Source organism: Anomalospiza imberbis, chromosome 14, assembly GCF_031753505.1.
Source record: "Anomalospiza imberbis isolate Cuckoo-Finch-1a 21T00152 chromosome 14, ASM3175350v1, whole genome shotgun sequence".
Classification (NCBI taxonomy): Eukaryota; Metazoa; Chordata; class Aves; order Passeriformes; family Viduidae; genus Anomalospiza; species Anomalospiza imberbis.
Genome location: NC_089694.1, coordinates 16,967,581 through 16,987,135, shown reverse-complemented (window position 1 = coordinate 16,987,135; position 19,555 = coordinate 16,967,581). Strand labels below are relative to the sequence as shown.

The following is a 19,555-nucleotide window of genomic DNA, read 5'->3' as shown; positions in this document are numbered from 1 at the left end:
ACAGCACCCAGCTCTGTTTTGGAGAACCTGCCCTCACCAGTGGAAGCCAGAACCCAAGGCTCATGATTGCTGGGCTCAGTGTGGAGTGATTTGGGATTTACACTCTCCCAGAAGTAGCAGGCATATCTCCTAAGACAGCAGCTCCAGACTGGACCAGCAGCCCCCAGGACCTCCCAGCTGGGACCAGGTGACCAGAGTAGATCAGATCCTTCTTCTCTGTCCAGCCCCATGTGCAGATGGCAGTGAGAGCCCAACAGGGGGTCCTGAGTGGCTGCCACTGGCTGCTCCAGGTTGTCCCATTTCCAACAGGGCAATAAACACAATATCCACCTTAAAAAATGAAAGGGACAGCAAAGGTTTGGGATCAGGGACAGGGGCAATGTCAGGGTTGCGACTAGGGTTTGGGTTAGGATCTGGAGCGGGGTTAGAGTTTGGTTTAGTGTCAAGGTCAAGGGACATTCCTTTCCCCAGCCTGATGCATCCTGGTAGGTTGGGGTTTCCTCCAGGCCCCTCACCCTGAGTTTTTGGGGAAAGAGTTCCCACTGCTGAAGCTGGGCAGGTTCCAAGCTGATGGCAATGATTAACTTTGGTGAGATACTGTGGGTCAGCTCTGGCCCCAGACACTGGCTGCTGCACGTCCAAATCTCTCTCTTTTCTCTTTGGAAAAGCCATGACCTGACCAAACTTCACTGGGCTTTGACTATGATTAACCTCCTGCAGTCACCAGTGCAAGGTCACAAAGCCTGGGAACAGCTCAGCACTCACACTCCGCCATGGCTATCCCCTATCCCCAGCAGTGAGGTGTGACCCCCTTCTTCTCCAGCCCCAAAATGTGTCATCTCCTCTGAACCCCACCAGGCCACCTTATGTAATCGGCAGGTTTGTACTGGTAACCAGTTCCTCTAGCCACAGACAACTGGGAGGACTGTGCAGCTGAGGGACCGGGGTGGTGGAGCCTCATCCCACTGCCTCATCTGCTCACAAACAGGGCAGGAGGGATGGAAGGGGGAAGGGGGGGATGGAAGGGGGAAGGGGGGGATGGAAGGGGGAAGGCATCTGCCAGGACACGAGCACCAGGACTGGGCCAGCAGTGCTGGGCTATGTCTCAGGCAGGGCCAACCACCGATTCCCAGGCTGTGATCCAGGTAACCGCTGCCACTTTTGGGGGCACACCTGAAAGTCCTAAAGGGCTGGAGTGTGACTTTGGGAGCAGTCCCTGCCCTGCCAGCTGCCCCACATGAATGGCTGCCATGGCTTTTCCCAGCCAGAGCAGCTCAGCCGGCCTTGTGATCCACCAGGACACGGAACCATGGCTCCTGTCCAGAGCCACCTTGCCAGCCCTGTGATCCACTGGGATGTGGAGCTGTGGCTCCCAGCTGGAGCAGCCTGGCCAGCCCTGTGATCCACTGGGATGTGGAGCTGTGGCTCCCAGCCAACACAGCTTGGAGCAGATGGCAAAGCAGTGCTGGCTCACAAGCCGGGATGAGGGGCAAAGCCAACACAGCTCTTCAGCAAAGGTCAGGGGTTCATGTCCCAGCCAGGCACAGAATCCACAGGATCCCTACACGAGCCACTGTCCAGCACTGATCCACCACTGCATCTCCATCTACATGGTGACACCATACCTGACACAAAGGATCCCAAAAATCCCCAGCATTGCTTCAGGGTGAGAACACCTGGGGCATCCCAAACCCTTAATGCCTTGGGGAGAAGATGGGATTGGATCCTGACTACCAGTGGGAGGCAGGTTGGGCTCCACTCCCAAAACAAAGCTGGTGGCCCAAGGCTGCTCCATCCTTGTGAAATCACTGAACACTTTCTGCCTCCTCTGCCCCGCTCCCCCCAACCCCTCCTGGGCTGTGTTTGGGACCCCTCCTCCCTCTGTGGTGAGACAGGGATGAGAAAGGAAACTTTTTTCCAAGCTGGAAGAGACAGAAAAGTTTCCCTCTGCCAAATTTCTCCCAAGCCATCTTATGTTTCCCATTAACAGCGAGAAGAAGAAACCCTACAGCCCAGCTCCATGCTCCTCCCACCACAACTCCCATGGGCACTTGTCAACATCCCAGCAAAAAAAGGAGAATTAAAGCCATGCAACCTGGCTGGCCGTGACCCAGGGACCCACAGAGAGAGGACTGGCGGCGGGTGGAAAACAACCCCCCTGCTCTGCTCTTACATCTCCCCCATGGAAACTTTTCAACTCCAGTCGCTGGCAGGAGCCAGGCTGATCCCAGCTGAATTCCTTCCACTTACCAGCAAATAAATAGCAGTTAAATGAAAGAGAAAAACACCCTTTTTTCAAAGGGGAAAACAAAGAAGGCAGGGAAAATAAATGGAGATGAAATGTTGGGCTGGTCACAGGCTCACGAAGATCTTTTTCCTTCCCAGCTGGGTACTTGACAGCCTTCCCTTTCAGCTAATTAAGGGATACTCAGAAAGAAAAATACTTGCAGCCCTTTGCCAGCCCTGAGCATTAAGGGGAGAGTCCCAGCAGGCTGGACACCAAACCCAGGAGCCCTGGCCACAGCTCCTTACCCACCCAGGCACTGGTTTTAGACAAATAATTGCCACTACAGGACATCTGCGGCCTTCTCCCAGTCCTGGCAGATTTCTGTACAGCCTTTCCTCCAAACCCTCTGGTGGTGGACATGTCCAGTCTTGGAATCATAGAATTACAGAGTCGTTTAGGTTGGAAAAGCCCTCTGAAACCATGGAGTCCTACTGTTAACCCAGCACTGCCCAGCCCATCACTAAGCCATGCCCCCAAGTGACTCATCAACATGTCTTTTCAATCCCTACAGGGTGTTTAACATGTATCTGTACCTTCCCCTAGACAAGGGCCAGTCTTGAACTCCAAGTATTTCTCCCAACTAACACCTTCCCTGCTGCAAAATTTCCAAGCATCACTTTGCACCCTGTCCCTCACTGGACAGAGAACACAGTTAATGACCTTGGGTTTTGCAGCTTTTGAGGCAGCTGAAGGCAGTGATGCACCTTCTGTCCCCTGTCCCCTATCAGGAGCAACCCCAGCCCAGGTTTCAGCACTGCTTATTCTCCCTTCTCTCCTCCACATCTGTCAGTCAGCCCAATCCTTTCCCATTGTGTGGTGGACGGGGATGGTGATGACATGAAATTGTGTCAGGGCAGGTTTAGGTTGGAGATCAGGAATGGTTCTTTCCCCAGAGGGTGCTGGGCACTGCTGCCCAAGGAATGGAATGGCCGAGGCTGCCAGGGCTCCAGGAGTGTTTGGACACCAGTCCAGGTGGCACCAGGGCACCAGGGATGCCCAGGGTGGGATTGTGGGGGGTCTGTGCAGGGCCAGGGGCTGGACTGGATGATCCTTGAGGGTCCCTTCTAAACTGGGATACTCCATGATTCTATTGTCCTATGAGGCTGGGATGGGGATGGGGATGGTGTGGGAAGAGCCAAACCTCCCAAACACCCATCAGCCAAGGCTGGGGCATCCCCAGGATGAGTGAGGTTGGAAGAAAGCATCCCTGTGTTTTTCCCAGTGCCAACCACACGCTCCAGTGGCACTGCTGGCTCTGCCCTGCAGCATCATCTCCAGAGCCACCCCCACCCACAGCCACCCCCAGAGCCCTACAAGCTCCAGAGGAAAAAAATACTGTGGCAACTTCAGCCTCAGCCCCACTGGAGCAAAAACCCTGAAATGGAGAGGGCTGGGATTCCTCCCCTGTGGCACCGGGGCAGAGCCACCCACCCCAACATTACCAAAATATTTCAGTTATGTTACTTATTCACTTTCACCCAACACAGCCCAAATTTCCCTGAAGACAAAGTCTGCCCAATACCCAACGATGCATGGGGCTGGAAATATGAAAGGGAAAATCGTGGTGGCTGCTCCAGGTGTTTTCTGAGGGGAGGCCCCTCCCCAGGCTGTGCCAGGTGGCTTTTAAGTTGTTTTGCCCCCGAGGTTCCCTCACAAAGGAGGCAACACCTCCTTCCATGGCCTCTTCCACCTCAGCTGTCTCCCCACACTCGTGTCTTCCCCACATTGTCCCAGGGCTCAGCCCCAGCCCCATCCCTCCCGAGGGCTGGGGTGAGGGACACGAGGTGATGACTGACCACACTGGAGAGCCTCCTTCACTGAGAGAATATCTTTAACAATCAAAATAAATGAAGAAAAGCCGTTTTTAAGCAGGCTGAGCAGAGCCCTGGGGCAGGCACAGAGCCATCCTGGGCTGACACAGTGTCTGTGGGACAGAACAGCTCTGTGGTGGAACATCTGGGCTCTTCTCCTGATGGCCATCAGGAAATTATTTCTTGCCCCAGTGCTGGCGAGTTTGCCCCGGGTCTGCAGCACAGAGCAGCACCTTTGGATAGTGCTCCTGGAGCCTACAGACCAGGAAAAAGATCACAACACTTGCGCATCATCATTGAACCAGACACCCAGAGGGCAAGAGAAGGGTAAAATATCCATGTGATTTTAATCTCTTGGAGCTTCCTTACATTAAAGACAACATTTGAAAACAACTGGATATCTCAGAAAAATAGGCTGTCATTAAGCAAATCCGACCGCTAAAGGAAAGTAAAAACCAGCAGTATTGTATCTAATTACTTTTTTTTTTTTTTTTTTTTTTTTTTAGCCCAGCAAGAAGCAGGTTACACCCCTTTGCCAACGGGCTGTCACTTTTGGCTGACCTGCTCTCATTTGAAAGTTTTTCAGACACCGGGAGGCTTCGGGGAAGGGCCAGCCCTGCCCTTCGGTGCTGCAGGCAGGAGGGGCAGGGGCACGGCCGAGGCGAGGGGCTCGCAGCAGGACCAGCCCCCTGCTTCCCATCCCCACGCCGGGAACCCAGCCCGAGCCCTGCAGCTCCTGCCGCTGCCCCTCGGACGGGGAGCCGTGATCCACAGACGTGAATACGCCTGTGTGGGTCTATGCACACACTCACATCTACATAGAAATTAAAATCCAGGCCCCCGAGGGCTTGAGCCCACACGACAGCCACAGGCAGAGCTCCCTTGGAGCCACACAATGTTTAACGAGACCGGGGGGAACTGGGGACAGCCCCGACCACTCCAACTGCCCCGGTGGCAAAGGGCTCTGAAGGCAGGTGAAACATTAATGTGCTTTCCTGAGGAAAAACCTTCGCTTTTTGCTGCATCAAGGGCTTTGAAATGGGAATGAACAACAGGGCAGGTTAATGAAGGCTTCTGTCAGTTACTGGGTGAGGTTTGGTCCTGCCAGTCAGGGTTAAAAGCCTTACATCCCATCTCTGTGGCCAGGGAGCCTCCTCTTCCTCCCATGGAAATACGGCTTTTTGGGGCAGGGGTGGGAATCAAAACTACCCTGTCCCTACAAAATTACCTCTGTCCCTACAAAATTACCCCTGTCCCTACAGAACTACCCCTGTCCCTACAAAATTACCTCTGTCCCTACAAAATTACCCCTGTCCCTACAGAACTACCCCTGTCCCTACAAAATTACCCCTGTCCCTACAGAACTACCCCTGTCCCTACAAAATTACCGCTGTCCCTACAAAACTCATCCTGTCCTACAGGTGCCAAGGGTGGGATTGCTGTAGGGAGCACACCCCACACCCCCAGTCTTGTTTTCAGCTGCCTGAGCTCCCCCTTCACCCATCCGTGCTCAGGGACAAAGGGAAAAGGGCGCTGAGAGGATTCAGCAGCGTGGAGCTGAGCCTGCCAGGATTTTGGGGTGTGGAGGGATGTGAGGGGCCAGGGGCAGCCCTGGAACACAAAGCCCCAAGTGTGGGGTGGGTCCAACCCCTCTGCTCTCCCAGCACGGATCCATGGGGATGTGCTGGAGGCCACCAGCCCGCCCTGCTCTGTGACAGCACCGGGGACACTGCTCCTGAGGCATCATCACATTGCTCAGCCTCTGCAGTGACCCTGGCACGGGGCAGCCCCTGCCCAAGGGAGCTGGCACGTACTTGTGGGGTGGCATTATGGACAGTCGGAGCAGGACAGGGGTGCTGGGTGCCAACAGTGAAGGGAAGAGCAGTGACACCATGGCAAATCCTCACGGCAGGGCTGAGCAGAGGCAGCCACACATCACCGCTGCCCCTGTGCTCCTGCCTCAAAATCCCAAATCCCAACTGCTCCAGCTGAAGTTGTGGCAAAATGTCAAGAATTTTCCACTAGCCAAGGACTGGAGCAGCAAACACAGCCGAGCTGTGCTCCCCACAGCAACCACGGGCAACCTGGAGCTGAAATTGTCCTCTAAAAACACCCCTGCCGCAGCACTGATGCACTTGGAGAGCAGAAGGCTTGGGATGCAGGACCCCGTGTGCATCCACGCTGGTTTTGAAGTGTCCCTGAGGCTTCAGCATGCCCAGGAGCCGGGAGAGGCCCAGAGGAGGGAGGGAGCAGGGTGATGGAGGCGCCGAAGCCCGGCAGTGCTGCTGTCAGCCCCGGCAGCCGCGGGCCTGTCGGGACCACAGGGAGTTTGCAGAGCCAGGGAGAGGCTCGTTTTTGTCTCCTCTGCTAATGAGACTGATACCAGCTGCTTCTCGTTGAACCAGTCTGACCATCGGGCCCAGCCAAAACTGATTCATTCATAAGAAAATGGGAAAGGAGATCGACTCGTCACCCTGACTAATGGGGAACCCGGCCAACAACCTGCCGCTTCCACAGCAGCCCCACATCCTGCTTGCTTGGTTCTTCCTCATCTTCCCCAGTTCCAGCGCTCAGGAGAAGCTCTGGCCCGGCGCAGGCGGGTGATAAAGCAGGAGTTATCTGCTGCAGAAAGTGTCGGCGCGTGGCCAGGGGCTGGAATCAGCCGGCAGTGCCTGGCATTTTGGAATAGCTGATTCCTGATTCAGAAGCAGAGGAAACATTAAAGCCCCCAGAGCCATCGCTTTCCACGCTGCTCTGCCTTGCATCATCTTCCCAACAGCTTTTAGGGTTGTTTTTTATCTCCGTCCTTTTTCATCTGGCAATAAAAATCTAAACAACCGCCTTTGTGGAGTAGGAAAATTCTGCCTGCTGTAAAAGTTGTTTTCTGTAGGGTTTTGTTGTGCGTCATTTTTGTTTATGAGGTCAGTGGAACACAAACTGTGGCAGGGGGAGGCTGCAGATGGTGGGGCTGGGAACCCTGGGGTTGGGAGGATGCTGTCCCAAGGGAAGCAAACGAGCTCTGAAAACCAGTCTGGGGCTAATCTTATCTCCAGATGGAGATTAGCATGGGCCAGCAGGAGTTAACAGCCAGGCACAGGGGTCAGAGCAGGACCTGAAGTGCCTCCTCTCCAGGCTCTTCGGTTCACTCTTTGGTTGATGAACTGAAGCAGGGCAGAGTTTAACAGCTTTAAAAAAAATCTGCCGTGATTTCTTAGCTTTGGGCAACACATTGGATTTTATATGAATCTCCCTTAATAAAGGTCCTCTCCTAAAATGCAGATCCCGAGGGAGTTTCAGCTCTCCCAGTTAAAAGCCTGTCACACCATCCCTTGCCCCCGGTCACCTGAGGTTTTATCACCTGACCCTGCAGACATCAGGACAAGCAAGGCAAACTTCAGTTCTCGGTGAGAAACCCACCCTGGGTCTTGAAAATCCCCATTTTTAAGGCAGAAAACCTCCAGCCAGGCCAGTCTGGGTGGAGAAATGCCCCAAATCCTGACACTGGGAAGGCTCAGCCTCCTGGATGGTTCCACAGGGAGAGTGGAAAATGGGACCACGTGAGTCAGAGACAAGCAGAGCTCTGGATATCGCAGCCAACGTCTCTCACCTCTCCCACACCACCCCAGCAGGCTGTGGAAGAGTTGCCAAATATAAAATTTTCATTTTCCCATCTGGGTTCCAGGGCAGTGATGGAGCATTTCACACGTGACACTGAGAGTGGAAAAGCCTGGTGCAAAGGGATTCATTAGGATTCATTCCCAGCTGTCCCTCCCGAGGGCACCCAGACCCCCAGAATCAGCCCCATGCCCTCATGCAGCCGTGAGCATGCACCCCACACCTGCTGAGCAGGACAGGAAAAACCTGCAAGGGATGGAAATTCATTCCCAAGGTGCAAGGGAAAAGCTGTCCATAAAGCTGTTGACAACATCCCTGTCAGTCCTCACCCCTTCCCCTCCCAGGCTGGGTTCTCACCGACTCTGGAGAAGTTTCCCTGGCATCAGGACAGTCAGCACAGCTTCTATTTAATGCTGAATTTCCCCCTGGGTAGGGGAAAGGTGGGGAACAGGCAGGAGAAGCCTCACAAAGGTCTCAAAACTCCAGCAGTGCTGAGGCTCCAACAAGTTTATATTGAAAAGAAAATAATTAAACCCAACACTGCCGATATTCCCTCCTTGGCAACGGCCTGCCCTGATACCACTCCTATTATTATATTCTGCAATTAAGTGATAAAGCTGTAATTGCCTTATCTGATGCTGCTGGGCACAGCAGCAAAGCAGGAGCTGGCCTCAAATTCATCACCCTGGGCATTTTAAAGCCACCCTGTCTGAAAGGATTCTCCCGCTTTGTGGACAGATGGACAGACAGGACCCTACAGCAGCTTCCTCCCTGCATCCGTGGGGCAGCAGCATCAGCCCTGTGCCCGTGCACTGCCCCATGCCATGCCCAGCCCCCAGCCAGGACACGCTCAGCCCTAGCCAGGGTGGGAGCACAAGGAACAAAAGGGGCAGCTCTGAGTCCACTCTGGCTGTGGGAAGGCAGAAGCAGATGGTGGAGGGACCAAACCCACATCCCCAGAGACTCCCCCAGCCCTTTCCACATCCCGGCTCCAGCATCCTGGGGAGCAGCACGAGGCCAGGCAGCTGGGACAGCCTGCCAGGGGCCAGGGCACTGTGAGAGCAGCCCTTCAGTGTGGGGTCCAGCGGTACCAGTGGGGCTGGGGCACTGGATTTAGAGGAAGTGACCCCAGTTTTCCAGCCTGATGTCTTGGCATGAGGAGCAAAGCCACACCCAGCTGCTCTCAGGCCATAAAAAGCCCAACCTGCTATTTGCATTCACACGTTCGTCGTTCATCGCCTCTAAAGGAGATGTGACAGGCTGTGGCATCTTCCCAACAGCACCAGCCCTGATTTCAGCTGTTTTAAAGTCTGGTGTCCCCTGAAACCTGGTCCTTGCCATTCTTCCAAGCTTTTTACTATTTGCCCTCAACACCGGTCCTGACCCCGGGAGCTGCCACCCGAACCTCGGGAAAGAAAGCTCCAAAATCCTCCCTGTGTGAGCATTTCCCAAAAGTGCCCCGACCCCCTGGGCAGTGAAGGGCAAAGCCTCCGTGCCCCTGCACCCAGCCCAGGGCCATGGAGAGGGGCACCGTGCCCGTGCCCCCCTGGCAGGGTGGGCAGGCTCCCGCCGGGGAGCAACCACAAGAAAGGCCGACGCGATTTGCATCGTTAGCATTCTTTCCCTTTTAATAACCCAAGGTGTTACCAGCAACACTGTTACTGATTTTTATCTCCGCAGCGCCTTTTAAGAGCTCCAATTTGTTTTTCTTGGAGATCTCATTTTGTTTTATTAAAGCTGACACCGAAGAGGGAAAAAGAGACATTCTGAGCCCAGAACGAAAATACCCCGTTTAAAAACCCGGTATTATTTTCTTGGAAACGCTTCTCCGTTGACTTTAATTAAGCTTTCCTCGGGCTCGCAAGCTTGGCGTGCTTGGCTCTCAGGCAGGTTTAATCCCAGACAAGCTCCCCACACCCCCAGCTGTCCCCACTCCCACAAATCTTAAGAAGCAAATTGGGTTTTGCTAAAATGGACGGATTAATAGCTGGCCCACCTTCAAGAACATCCTGACGTTGCCTTTTCGTCACCGGTCACGGCATAAGCATACGGCTGCAACCGCTCTGCTCACCTTGCCAGCAGATCCAAAAAGCAGCTTTACTTCCGTTTTTTTTTTTTTTTTTTTTTTTGTTCTCTTTTATTTTATTATACTTTTATTGCCATTGCAAGGCTGGTGGGATGCAATTCCTGTGCCTGACTGTGCCCCAGAGCTTTCAGGGCAGGCAGGGTGGCCACAGCCTGGCTCTGGTGACCACTGTGCCACTGCTGAGCCTTGTGCCAGGTGCTGCCGTAAAATCAATAATTACCACCCCCCCCCTCCTTGGTAGAAGGAAGCTCTTTAGGATGATTGCAAACACTCCAAAAGTTGGGAAATCCCAGGAGGGAGCTTGTCTGGGCATCATCTGGTGCATACCCATTATGTAATTACCGTCAATCTTTAATCACAGATTATACTTTTCCATCGGACTCGAATCAGACGGAGCATGGGAAGCACAATCCTCACTGAAGGAGCTGCCATTAGATGTGATTCCCACCTCGCTGGGCTCCAGGTTTATTCCCACCTCACTGAGCTCCCCCTGCTTTGCACGGGTTTTGCACAAAAAACCCCTCTGTCTCCCTGGCAAACACCCACATCCCCCCAAGAGGGAAGGATTTTGCCTCCCTTTTACACACGGGATCTGTGAGCAGACAAATTAAGGCCAAGATCTTGAAACAAAAGCTTTGTTTTGGTGCCTGGTGTGAGATGACCAAGAACAGGGCCTTTGGGGATGCCACTGGGCAGGGCGGCCACGTGCCCTGGGGTCCCCAGCTCAGCTGGTCCCCGGGACGGGGTGGTGGGTGGGTGCTCAGAGCAGGTTCCTTGGCTGCAGGCACTGTGGTAGGGCTGTTTCTCCTCCTTGAGAAGGGCCCCGGTGTTTGCCCGGGGCAAAGCCCAACAAGTCAGCCCATGCAGCGAGTGCCCGAGCCGCTCCAGAGCACGCGGGGCTGCCCCCCCGGAGAGGCTCTGCAGGTAATCCTGGAATGGCCTGGGTTGGAAAGCACTACAAAGATCCAGTTCCAACCCCTCTGCCATGGGCAGGGACACCTTCACTGGACCAGCTCGCTCAAAGCCCCGTCCAACCCAGCCTCGGCAAAGCAAGTAAAACCCATCATGAGCTGTCAAATCCAAACTCAGAGCCAAAAAATCCCAAAGATGTGGAGCAGCAGGGTTTGGTGAGCTCGTCTCCTCCAGTGTGAGGTTTTGCAGACCAGATTCTCCCAAAACCATGCTGCTGGCAGCCCTGACCCCAGAACACCTGGCTCTGGGCTGCAGCGCCGGGCGCTCCCGTTGCAGCCATGGGGTGCAATGCTCCTCTGCCTGCGCCCTGCAGGGTGCAGGGATGGAGGTACGGCATAGCCCCGAGGGGGATCTCCCCTGCGGCGTGCAAGGGACTGCCCTCCTGCCGCAGTGTCCTCTCGGTGATCCCACATGGGGCTGGGAGGTTGCTCAGAGCACGCTGAGCTGCTCCTTGCAGAGAACCCAGCGTGGCACGGCACGGCACGGCACGGCACGGCACGGCACGGCATGGCATGGCATGGCACAGCTGCCAAGGATGCCCAAGATGAGTTCCAGCAAAACAACTCAGGGCTATGACCCGGCAGCTCTTCCCAAGGGTTTTTCCCCGTGTTTCATCCCGCTCCAGCTCTGGAAGGATGTGCTGGGGACAAGGGGCAAGCTAGTGCATCAGGTAATTTTTTTGGGATCTACAGCTAAAGGGTAAGGGCGGGGGAAAACCCTGCAATCGTGCGGGTGGAATGCAGGGCTGAGCCACCCTGCCCGCGGGGTGTACCGAGGGAGGCCGGGGCAGCGGCAGGAGCGGCCGGAGGGAGCCCCGGGCGGGCAGCGCAGCGGGCAGGGCGTGCGGGCAGCGCCGCGTCCCGCCGGCCGCGGAGCTGGCAGGACCTGTTGTGCGAGGTGCCGGGGAGAGGCTGGAATGGCTCGCGCCTGCGAGCGTGTTGCAGCAATTCCCAGCACACGTCATGTGGGTTTTGCAACCGCCCCAACTGTGTCGGGGTGGATGCGCCGAAAGGGCCCGGGGAGAACCGAGCGCTCCGGTGCCTGCGGCGGGCACGGCAACGCCCGGCGGGACAGCAGGGCACGGCCCCCGGCCATGCCCAGCCTGGCACACACCTCTGCACCAGCCCTTTATCCGCAGGGCTGAATGCCAAAGGGCAGCATCTCCTTCCCTGGCAATAGGGAATAATCAATCCTTCGAGGGAGAGGAAGGGGAAACCCAACAAATCCCTGCTGTGGCGGGTGCAGCAGCATATCTGCACACGTGCTGGACTGGTGTCCAGCCCTCGTGGCCCATTGCCATGGTGATGCACATCCCATGGAGATCAGGGGAAAAGTGATTCCTCAGGCAAAACACTGGCTGCAAGATGTGGGTGCTTGGCCTCTGTCTCAGCTGGGAAATTCTGGCATCCTCCTCTGTGCTCTGACCCGCTCATAAGAAACCCTTAAAGGGTGATCATTCCAAAAACAGTGAGTGGGACACACTGAGGTATTTGGTGACGTGCCAGAAAATTCCGTATGGCACCCGGACAGCAGCCAGCAGTGGGCAGAACACCAGTATGGTTGGACTCCGTGATCTTAGAGGCTTTTTCCAAACTATTCCCTGATTGTGGAGCCAGGGTAGAGCCTCATTTGATTCCAGAGAGGGGGCACAGCTTTGGAAGTGCCTGTGGCATCTGCCACCGATGTCCCCAACAGTTGCATGTCACCTCATCCGGCCACGCTGTCCCCCTGCTGCTGGCCTGTGCCATGCTGGCTGAGGTCCCCAGGAGTGACTGGGATAAGACAGCAAAAGGCTCTTCTGGGCTCGTATCCAGACAGTGCCAAATCCTGCCAGGCACAGCAGCAGTGCCACTGTCCCACCGGGGTCACCACCCTGTCGGCACGGCAGGAGCGGGGCTGGCTTGCTGCCACCCAGGGAATTTCCCCCGTGCACACCATGGGATACAAAAACCAGCCCTGGCAGGTGAAGCCCAGATAATTCCTCCTTCCCCAAACTGCCCTGCAGGGAATTCGGCTCCACATCCACTGATCCTGGTGGTCCCCATCACACCACCAGATCTTTTGGAAGACCGATACTGGTGGGATGGGGTGATTGACAGTGCTGCCTCACAAGTGGGATAATCCCTGGGAACGGTGTCCGGAGACTCTGAATAAGCAGGGAAAGAGCCAGAGGGGCTGTCCCAGGGACACGGGCAGGTGACAAGGCTCACGTGAGCCATGCACAGCCAGCCCCTGGGCACTGCCATCGAGGTCAGCGGCGCGTCCCAGCCACGGGGTTTGGCCCAGCCTGATGGGTTAAGTCTGGTTTAAGGTGTAGGGTGAGAACCATCCCACCTAATGGGCAGCTTCCAGCTGCTGAGGGGTTTTAAGGAAATTAAAGGGTGACTTTTCAAACTCGTGGATTTCTCCCCAAAAGAGGAAATGAAATGGTTCCTTTGCCTTGCACTGCATCACATCCCATTGTCACTTCATGCCACCACATTCATCCCAGCTCTGTGATCTGCAACACTAACCCCTTCACCCTCCAATCCCTCCTCCTCCTCCTCCTCCTCCTCCTCCTTTTCCCAGCCCTGTCTCAGTGATGGATTTGCAACTCAGCACCTTCAAAATTTAACCTATGATCCAAACTCCACAAAGCAGAGGTGGTTTTGTTCATTCAGTTGCAGCTAAAAGGACCAAAAAACTCCGAGCCAACTGCAGAACTCTATGCCTCACTTCTTCATAGGCCACAGGAGCTGCCACCACTCGAGGACAATGGCCACCAGGAAATACAACCTTACATCTTCTTGGCTGGCTGGTGGAGGGCACTTAAAAGTAAATTAAAAACCACTAAAATGGCAAATGTGCTGGCTGAGAGGGCCCCTGCAGTCTTGAAAAACAAGAACCTCCCTTAGAAACAGCACTCCGGCCTCCTAATAACCTTAATCGCTCCCGACAGCCCCAAGAACCAGGTTTAACAACATGACTGGGCTTTGTTTGCTTTTCAGGCTGCTTTATCTCACACAGCACCTTGCAATCAGCTCAGGCAAAACCCCAGTTCCTGTAAAACTCCCCCGTTTCCCTGCAGTCACATACTCCAGCTCCCAAAACAGAGGCTGGGGCAGAGCCTTGTGCTGGCACGCTGGCATCCCACCATGGGAAACCCCCAGTAAATCTGGGAAGGCTCTGTGCTGCCCTTTGTACTCCCCAGCTTGCAGGGCAAGGTAATAAAAACATGTTTTTTATCTCTTTTTGCTGGATTTACATCCCCATCTGGGCTACGTGAACACTGTTCATGTCAGTGCATCCCTCCGCAGGGTTAGAGGAGGGTTGGGAGCCCGGATGGACATGGGAAAGGCCCCAGGAATGCTGAGGTCCACAGCACCCTTGGACAATAAAGCTGTGAAACGGGGCCAGCACAGCACCCTGGTAATTACTAAAAGCTCCAAATCCTGCAGATTTGGGTAAGAAGGTGACAACCACAGTGTCACCTTCAGGAGATCAGAGCCTCCAAAAGGCCAGCAATGGACAGTGACCCCATCATCCCAATTTAGTTGGGATCATTTCCAAGAATTACCTCTTGCAATCAAACCTACGTGGCCAACAGGTTGAGGGAGGAGATTCTCCCCCTTCTCTAAAGGGGCTTCAAGAGAGCTGGACAGGGACAGGACAAGGGGGAGTGGCTTCCCACTGCCAGAAGGCAGGTCAGATGGGATATTGGGAAGGAATTTCTTCCTGTGAGGGTGCTGAGGCCCTGGCACAGGGTGCCCAGAGCAGCTGTGGCTGCCCCTGGATCCCTGGAAGTGTCCAAGGCCAGGTTGGACATTGGGGCTTGGAGCAGCCTGGGAGAGTGGGAGGTGTCCTTGCCCACAGCAGGAGTTAGAATGTGGTGATTTTTAAGGTCCCTTCCAACACAAAGCACTCTGTGATTTACCCTCACCTTGGGATTTCTCTTCCCAGCTCCTAAATCTCCAGCCACACTCACCCACCCACAGAATCTTCCTTCAGCCCAGAGAGGAGTGCAGGGCTTCTCCTCCCCCTCTTTCATATGACTGTTAGCACTGAAATGCTTTGTTTTCCCCAAAAAAACACTTGTTCTTTCTTACCAAACCTTCATTACAATGCTGGAGTAAAAACAGCCCTTTCCACCTGTGCTCACCTGTCCTGAGGATGTGAAATCAGCACAAAGAAATTCCCCAGCAAAACGGATGGGAATTGAGGAATAAAGGTGACATCAGCCCTGCCTTGGCTCAGGATCTGGTCACTCAGGGACTGTGGTCCATGCACCATTCCAGCTTCCCTAAGCACAGGGAGCTCCAGCAGCCTCTGTTCCCTGTCTGGAGCTGGGCTAAAGGGGGAAAGCTGTTCCACAGGTTCTTGCACACAGATCAGGGGATGCTGATGGACACAGATGCACTCAGAGGAGCTGCAGCCAAACCAGACCAGCTCCTCAGGCCATCTCTCCAAATGCTTTCAGTTCCATTTCCAGGCACCAAAACATTAAATATTAAGCGAAGAGAGTTAATCTATACCTGGGATATTGACACAAAGCAGAGGAGGGGAGAAGAAAAAGATAAATAGACCTTTCTAAAATAAAACCAAAGTCTGTGTGCCTCTGCAGGCTGTCCCACCAGGGCTTTCCAGATCTCGGGTATGGCACAAGGATGTGCTTAGAGTAACAAGATGCACCAAGAAATGTCACTCTCCTGGCTCTGCCTAGGTAGCTGGAGCACCTTCTGGGACCTTTGGGTGGCACCTTGGCTGAGGGCACAGCCCTGGTCAGGGACAAGGCCACCTTGTCCCCTCTCCCAAGCTTGGGGCACATCCGACAGTGGCAGAGCAGACACTGAGGTGAGAAGGTTCATGCCCAGTCAATGCTCACCAGGACTGCGCTGCCACTCAAAAGGGCTTTGGGAGCTGAGGAAGACGAGGGTGCTGGGCTGGCTCATCTGGCCCTTGGCTCAGTGTCAGCCCTCACTGTGGGACCAGCACCGGGACAGCCACGGATCCGCGGATCCCTCAACACCGGAACGAGCCTTGTACAACCGGAGGCAAACGTCACCACTCATCTCCCAGCAAACACCCTCAAGCATCACTCGACACCTCTCCAGCAAAGCTGGATTTTTTTTTCCTGGCCGAGTGCTCACATGTATATTATTTTTTTTATTCCGGTCTCAGCATTCCTCCACTCCCCCCGCAAGAAAACAAACCCGAAAGCACAGAGTGTGCCTTGCAAAGGCCCCGCGCTGGCGTCCCGCGGGGAAGGGGCACGCGGTGGTCGCAGCAGCCCGCCCGCCCCAGCCCGCCGTGCTTGTTGACATAGGCAGCACAGTATATTTCTTTAAAGAGAGGAGCCTATGCATTCGATGCATTGCTGCCACAGGGTTTGTTTTCAAAGCCTGACCCCAGACCTGAACTCCACGGATCCTGCGTTTCTCAAGATCAAACGCAAGAAAACGTGACCAATGCAAACAAGAAATAAACCTTGATAATTATAGCCGGGGCGGCTATTGTTTAGTGCCGACTAGCACCCGCTTTAGCATAAACAGAACCCTATTTTTAAAGGGATGCCTGACCAGCTGACAGCATTACTCCCCACTTTGCCTCCAAACCCCCTGTTTGATAGAAACCCACCTCCCTGAGACCTGGAGGAGGTTTAAGAGCAGAGACAAAAGGCTGAGCCATGCCCACAGCCATACTGGATGCCGCTGCTGGAGCAGGGAGCGGATCCTCGTCCTCCCAACCTGCTCCCTGTTGGCGGGGGATGAGGGGCTCCCTGGGGTCCGGCTGTTGCCTGCAGCTGGCGGGCTCAGAGTGACGTCGGAGGACAAACAGACAGCACCGGTCTTTTCAGGAAGGCCATATCACTTAGCACTTGGAAAGGAGCTACGATATTTTCCTGATTATGTTTGCACGCAAACGAGCGCCGCGGGGAAATTATGCAATGCTGAGCGGGGAGGGGTGGGAGCGAGGGAGGAAGGGCTGGAGGGGGGCTCCGGGCTGCACCCCGCTGCCCTCAGCCCCAGCCAGTGCAGCTGCAGCCCCGAAGGTGCCGCAGATGGATCCGCCACCACCGCCGGAGCCTCGGCACCACAACCTCAGAGCCGCAACTCAGTTATTAACGGCCTCTTCATTAAGCACCCAGACCAAAATGCAGATATTCGTCACCCAGGCAATTTAATTACCCAGCCTGGGTTCACCTCGCACACCTACACGCCTTTCTTTTTCGAGGCCTCTGTGTGGTCATAGCCTTAAATAAATAGATGGCAGGAGCAAGAGGCAGATGCTGACTCCTACAACCTCTGTCTTGGGCACAGAGCCTTTAAACCACCAGAACTTGCAGTATTTAATTTCTTTTGTTACCGCTTTTACCTTCAGAGCCCTGCCTTAGGCTTTCTAGATACAATCACAGGCAGCAGGAAACAGAGAGCTACACTATGAGCTTCCTGGGCATCACATGCGCACACACACAACACACACACACTTCCAGCCCATCCATCACCCTAATTACAACTGGCCACACGTCCGCAGCTCGCTGTGGCACTCTGTTAGTACCCATAATTACATGGTCCCATCATTTCCCTGGTAAGAGTATCACGGAGTTAATTTGGGATTCTAGATGTGGTGGATCCCGTAATGAATTTCATCCTGGCGCGCTCCCCGCTGCACTCGCCGGCCATGCGCCAGCTGAGGGAGGGAGCGTGGGCAACGCTGGTCCCCAAAACAAGGCTTTAAGGTCCTTACACAGCCCTGGCACTCATCCCTCCCCAGCACACTCCTGGCTCCTGGCTGCTGCCCACGTCCCAGCCAGAGTCAGGACAGCACCACAGGCAGGTTCCCTCAGAGTCAAGTGCTCATCTCCACCTGGCAGATGAGAGCAAGGTGGGCCATGGGTGTCTATCACGAGGATGGATGTGATCTTCCAGGGACAGCAGGACCTGGGACAAGGCTGGGCCTCCCAACACCGGTGTCCAGCTGGGACCACCACGCTAGGAGGCTGGTGTCCCTCCGCCAAGTCCACTTCAACAGCAGGGTCTTGGCAGCAAGAAACAACCCTTTTCTCCATATTAACCCTACCCAGTCTGCACCCTGGCCAGGCCTGTCGGTCCTACCAAAACTGGGTAGGTCCTATCAAAGCTGGGTGCAGTCCATGGATCTTGCTTTTCAGGGATGTGAAATGCTGGAGACCCCGCGCTGCCCTCGGAGTGACCGCGCAGGTGGCGCTGCCAGCCCTGCCCTGTGCCGGCCGTCCCACTGAATGGACACGGCTCGGAGGGAGCGTGGCAGCACGGCAGATGCTCTCCTGGAGCCACCCCCGGCCAACAAAGCAGACAGATAGAAAGCTTGAAAACTCATAAAATAGAACAATAATAAAGAAAACTAGAGGGGGTGGCTCACACGCAGCAGCTGATTCACCAGTGCTGCTCTGCTTTACCCCAAGACACACCGGCAGGACAAGCTAAGGGCGTGTTTTTCAGCCGAATTACTTTTAATTGAGTACATCGGAGCTTAGAAACACATGATGCTGTCGGAGATAAATATAGCCACGGCTACGAGGATAGAGGGGGCAGGGAGCAATCGAGGTTCCACACAGCCGAGAAGGAGCTTCCAGCTCCGGGAGGCAGCGCCGGCCGCGCCGCCGCACCTTTCCCCGTTCCGCTCGGGCATCCCCGCTCCGCTCGGGCACCCCCTGCACGCACTGCCCTGCCCGGGGAAGGGGCCGCGGAGCCCATACCTGTTTTAAACTCTAGCGCCGGATCCTTCTCCCCCTCGCCCAGGTCGCTCTGCAGCATCATGTAGAGGATCCCGAAGGAGTTGTGGATGCCGAAGATGGAGCCATTGCACCAGGCGGCGGCGAAGACCACCACCCAGCCGAATCCGCCCTCAGGGGGCTGGAAGGGCGCGGCGACCCCGCTCTGTCCTTGCTCAGCCGCGGCCCCTGCCCCGGCCCCGGCCCCGGCCCCGGCCCCGGCCCCGGCCCCGGCCCCGGCCCCGGGCTCGCTCTCGCCCGCCGCCGCCGCCGGCACCTTCTCGTCGCGTTGCGCCATCGCGGCCGCGCTCCGGCCGCCGCCCGCCGCCCGACTGCCCCGCAGCCGGTCCCACATGCCCGCCGCCCCCCCCGGCCGGCCCCCCCGCCCGCCCCCTCCTGCCGCAGCCTCACTCCCCGCCTCCCCTCCGCCGCCTCCATCCTCCTCCTCCTCCTCCATCGCGCCGCTCGGCCCCCGCGTCCCTACCTGCGGCGGGGGCCGCCCGCCCGCCCGCGCCCCCCTCCCGTCCCCCCGCGGCGCTCAAAGGCGGCCCCGGGCCCGGCCGCGGCCCCGCATCGCCTGCCGAGCCGCCGCGCCGCCCCCGCCGCCGCATCCTGCGGCGGGCCCGGCCCGGGGCGGGCCCCCGCCAGCGCCGCCCCCGCGGGGCCCGGCAGGGCGCGGGGGGCGGCAGGGAGCGATGGGGGAGCCGCCGCCGCCCCCCGGCCCCGCACAGTCCCCCGGCTGCGGGGCATCCTGCGGGCGCAGCCCGGGGGCTCTCGGTGGCCCGGCGGGGGATGCTGCCGCTCCCTCCGCCCCGCAGCGAAGCCCCCGGAGCCGCCCGAGCAGGTGGCGAACAGCCGGCGAGGGGACGCGTTTCCTTCCACGCCGGGCATCCCGGTGGGATTTTTGGCGTGCCCTACCCCGAAAAGTTCGGAGAGCCTTTGTGTGACACCAACCCGGCTTCTTGCTGGGGGAAGCCGCCGACATCACCCCGGCAGCGGGGGCTGTCCCCAGGGCCGCGGGTCACCCCACGCTGCCTTCTCCGGGCGGGATAGCA

General features: G+C 56.4%; 1 protein-coding gene across 1 annotated transcript in view; it reads right to left on the bottom strand.

The window, feature by feature from the left end:
• The window catches only part of SLC16A2 (solute carrier family 16 member 2), a 36,301-nt gene extending 17,197 nt beyond the window's left edge, over positions 1-19,104 (bottom strand). The window contains exon 1 of the mRNA XM_068205182.1: positions 18,486-19,104. Coding sequence (XP_068061283.1) covers positions 18,486-18,957 — 472 coding nt within the window. The 5' untranslated portion in view covers positions 18,958-19,104. The remainder of the gene's footprint in view (positions 1-18,485) is intronic.
• Positions 19,105-19,555: the final 451 nt, after the last annotated feature.